A 4,043-nucleotide genomic window follows, 5' to 3' on the forward strand; every position below is an offset into this window, starting at 1 on the left:
TGAAATCTGAGCTACTTGAGGTCCTTCTGTAGAAGCAGCCCAAGTAAGTCGTCTTCTTTCAACACTTTTCAACTGCTCCCATTAGGGGTCGCCACAGCGGATCATCCGACTCAATACTCCGTCCTCTACATCTGCCTCTTTCAACCCAACTACCTGCATGTCTTCCGTCACCACATCCATAAACCTCCTTCTTGGTCTTTCTCTTTTCCTCCTTCCTGCTGGCTCTATCCTCAGAATTCTCCTACCAATATACCACATGTCCAAACCATCTCAATCACACCTCTCTCACTTTCTCTCCAAAACGTCCTACATGCGCTGTCCCCTCTAATACTCATTTCTAATCCTTTCCATCGTCGTCACTCCCAATGAAAACCTCAACATTTTCAGCTCTGCTACCTCCAGCTCCACCTCCTGTCTTTTACTCAATGCCACTGTCTCTAAACCATACAACATCTCAGGTCTCACCACAGTCCTTTAAACTTTCCCTTTCACTCTTGCAGACACTTTTCTATCAAAAATCACTTGCGCTATTACTCTTTTTCACCCACTCCACCCTGCCTGCACTCTTTCTTCACTTCTCTAATACACTCCATTACTCTGCACTGTTGACCTCAGGTACCTGAATTCCTCCACCATCACCACCTCTTTTGCCTGCAACAGCACCACTCCACTGCCCTCCCTCTCATTCACACACACGTACTCTGTTACTCCTACTGACTTTCATTCCCCTTCTCTCCAGCACGTACCTCCAGCTCTCCAGGCTCTTCTCAATCCAAATAATATCATCCGCAAACATCATAGTCCACCAAAACTCCTGTCTGACCTCGTCTGTCAACCTGTCCATCACCACTGCAAACAGGAAAGGGCTCAGAGCCGATCCTTGATGCAGTCCAACCGCCACCTTGAACCTGTCTGTCGTTCCTACTGCACACTTCACTGCTGTCACACTGTCCTCATACATGTCCTGCACCACCCTCACATACTTCTCTGACACACCGGACTTCCTCATACAATACGACAAGACAACAATGTAAAGACTAAAAGAAAAATTCACTCACATTCACACGGCCCAGCTCTTGCTCCACCTTGTCCAGATTCTTCTGCTTGCTGGCTGCAGAATACAAAGCGGTTGCATAACGGCCCTCCACTCCATACACCTGAATGGGGGGCTGGGGACATGGAGTTAGAGTTTAGATAACTTTCTTAATACTAAACATATCCAAAACCTGGTAAACATCAATAATAAATGAAGTTCTACAATTTTCAAATTAAGAAGATTTACCATGAGGCTTGACAATGATTTACAAATCATTTCTAAGAAAACAAGAAATTAAATTAAACTCTTTCGGCTTCTCCCATTAGGGGTCGCCACAGCGGATAATCCGTATTCATGATCTGCATGTTTAATTTGGCACGTTTTTATGATGGATGCCCTTCCTAATTAATTAATAGTTTCAAACTTTTATCCTCTTTGACAAATGATAGCTATGCAATTTGACAGCAAGTTTTTATTCACTTTTGTTTTTAAAAAAAATCCCTGGCGTATTTTTGTATTGCTAAGGTATCATCATTAGATCAGTGCACAAACACCTTTAAAATTATGTTACAAACAAAGCAACCTTTATCAATGAGTAAAATATACTCGCATTACTCAGAAACGTGGCTGAATTCTGCCACAGTGCTATTTCTCAGACCGGACTGATCAAATTTAAGCGTTCTGTTGGGAGATGTTTCTATTATAATTATGGAAGAAGTCCCAGGTTTCAACATTTAGTTTCCAGCATGTTATCTGCCACATTAAAATCTTCAGGACAGACGATTTAATAGTTTTTGGTTTCTCAATAATAGGACAAGCTGTATAATTTTTGTTTTGGTTTGATTAATCCCAAGGGGGATTAAAGTCTACTGAGGGAAATAACTGTTTATAGCTGCTATAGGTGAAACCTGGAACTAACCTGTTATAGCACATTCTGCAGCATTAACAGAAATATAAAAGATTAAAGTGCAGGAGCCTCAATAATTAAAAACAGTAAAATCTCTTATTTTGGTTTTCAGAGGAGAAAAAAAAAAGCCTGGTGTATTCCAGAAACAGAGTAACCACTGATAATTTAAATTGCACACTGTTCTGATTTACATCATAAAATTCTCTACAGTCCTGCCCATGATATTCTTCATTCATGTCCAGTGTATCCATGCAGTAAATGTTACCCAGCCATTATTTACAAAATATGATATAGCAGTGCTTGTGTTCAAGTAACCATTAAATTACTTACAAAGCGTACAAGTAATGACGCTTTTATTGCTGTTAATGTCAAATTGTGTCTAATTTTTAATTAAACCAATCAGATTCATGCACAGAATAAAAGGTTCACTCATTTCTGGTGCACTGGTGGCTTGAAACATATCCAATGTACAAAAGTAGGAAGAAGGCTCTTTAAATAGTAAGCAAATCGCACCACACAATTATGGATTATTTTCCGATAGCAACATGCTCCGTTTTTGTTTTATTTCTTTATTTATTAGTAAAGCAGCAATTCCACTAGGCTTCCAGCCTGCACAATTTTTTTGGACACCTGCTTCGAAAAAACGGACTGCAACCGAATATGACAATGTTAAAATATACAATGTGTTCTGGTATTTGCAGCGACAAAGCAAATCATCCTTCATCATGCTTTCAAATCATCTTGTATATCATAAAGAGGTCACGCCGTGACACATCGGTCTTCACTTGGTCACTCATCTTCACTCGCAGGTTCACCACACGCTTTTGTTTTTTTAATGTCTAGCATGTGCATGCATGAAATTCGTCCACAGACCAAAAATGTAGTGTGACCACAATTTTCAGCAAGTCGTTCATGGCATTACTATTAGCTAAATCTATGTGATGTGAGTGGTCGGTGTAAGTGATTGAATAATGTGATTAATATCGAAGCACATCATTTCAAGGGCTGTGGCTTCTTTAATTAAGTTAGTAATAGAACCTTAGTATATGAAAGGTGAAAGTTCTTCTGTTAGTTTGATTTTCCTGCTCTGTATGCACAGACAGGTGTTTTCATAAAGCATTAGGTTTAATATGAGTTGTATGAAGTTAAAAATATATATATAATAGCATGCTTTATATTACCCTAATGAGTTTTGCTGCCGGTCGGGCCACCGACGTGCTCAACTGACGCACCTGAGAAAAAAAAACAGGAAATGTGAATCAAGATGAATGATTATTACTTAGTTTTTTATTAGAAAAAATAAATACTTTGTCCTTATCATGAAAAAAAACAGGCTAAAATGTATAACTGGATCGCTTCATAACCTTCAATGTTCAAGTGCATTGCGGTTGGTCATACTGTCAGCACAGGGCATTATAGCTAACTGTCTCAGCATACCGCCTAACAAACAGTGTGTGAAAATACAGAAAACGAGAATTAAGAGTTAAGAATCATTCAATTTACCCAAAAGAAACCCTGATATATACAGTTTCTAACAGCTAACTAGCATGACAGCTGCTGTTAAGGCTAATATTAAACTGCTAAGCGTTGACTAGCCGGCCTGCATGTGTGGTCTTAATTTCATCCAATAACAATAATTATAATAAATACATTTACTAAAAAAAAAAAAAGCATTTTTAGTAAAGCATGTATAGTAGCATTGCTTTGATTGTTTAGTTAAATGATATTCTTTAGCTTACCTGCATCCCCAGACCAAGCGCCGCCATTTTCTCCTGCAACTGTGTAGGTCAAAGCAGCTGCGCATGCGCGAAAGTCTCCGGTTAAAAAAAACCCACCAAGGTTGCAGCAGTGTGTTATGGGTAGCGTAGTTAGTCACGTGGTCGGAGTGGAAACAAACTTGAAAGCCTCATGGAGGAACTGGATTATGAAGCTGGAGACTTCTCAGGACAAACACTTTGCTACTGCAAATCCACATGTTACGATTTACAGTAGCATTATCAAATATTGTCTTTAAATCACAATACTAATGAGCCACGTAATGAGCCATAATGTATACTGCAGACTGAGGGATTGTAAAGGTGCAGGAAAGGTGAAAAGCCT

The 4,043-nt window shown here is 39.2% G+C and overlaps 1 protein-coding gene across 1 annotated transcript in view; it reads right to left on the minus strand.

The window, feature by feature from the left end:
* The window catches only part of atp5po (ATP synthase peripheral stalk subunit OSCP), a 7,880-nt gene extending 4,073 nt beyond the window's left edge, over positions 1 to 3,807 (minus strand). Inside the window, exons 1-3 of the mRNA XM_046845680.1 lie at positions 3,683 to 3,807; positions 3,125 to 3,175; positions 1,059 to 1,169 (exon numbers count right to left, since the gene is read on the minus strand). Coding sequence (XP_046701636.1) covers positions 1,059 to 1,169; positions 3,125 to 3,175; positions 3,683 to 3,709 — 189 coding nt within the window. The 5' untranslated portion in view covers positions 3,710 to 3,807. The remainder of the gene's footprint in view (positions 1 to 1,058; positions 1,170 to 3,124; positions 3,176 to 3,682) is intronic.
* Between the last annotated feature and the right edge of the window lie 236 nt (positions 3,808 to 4,043).

Source organism: Silurus meridionalis, chromosome 3, assembly GCF_014805685.1.
Source record: "Silurus meridionalis isolate SWU-2019-XX chromosome 3, ASM1480568v1, whole genome shotgun sequence".
Classification (NCBI taxonomy): Eukaryota; Metazoa; Chordata; class Actinopteri; order Siluriformes; family Siluridae; genus Silurus; species Silurus meridionalis.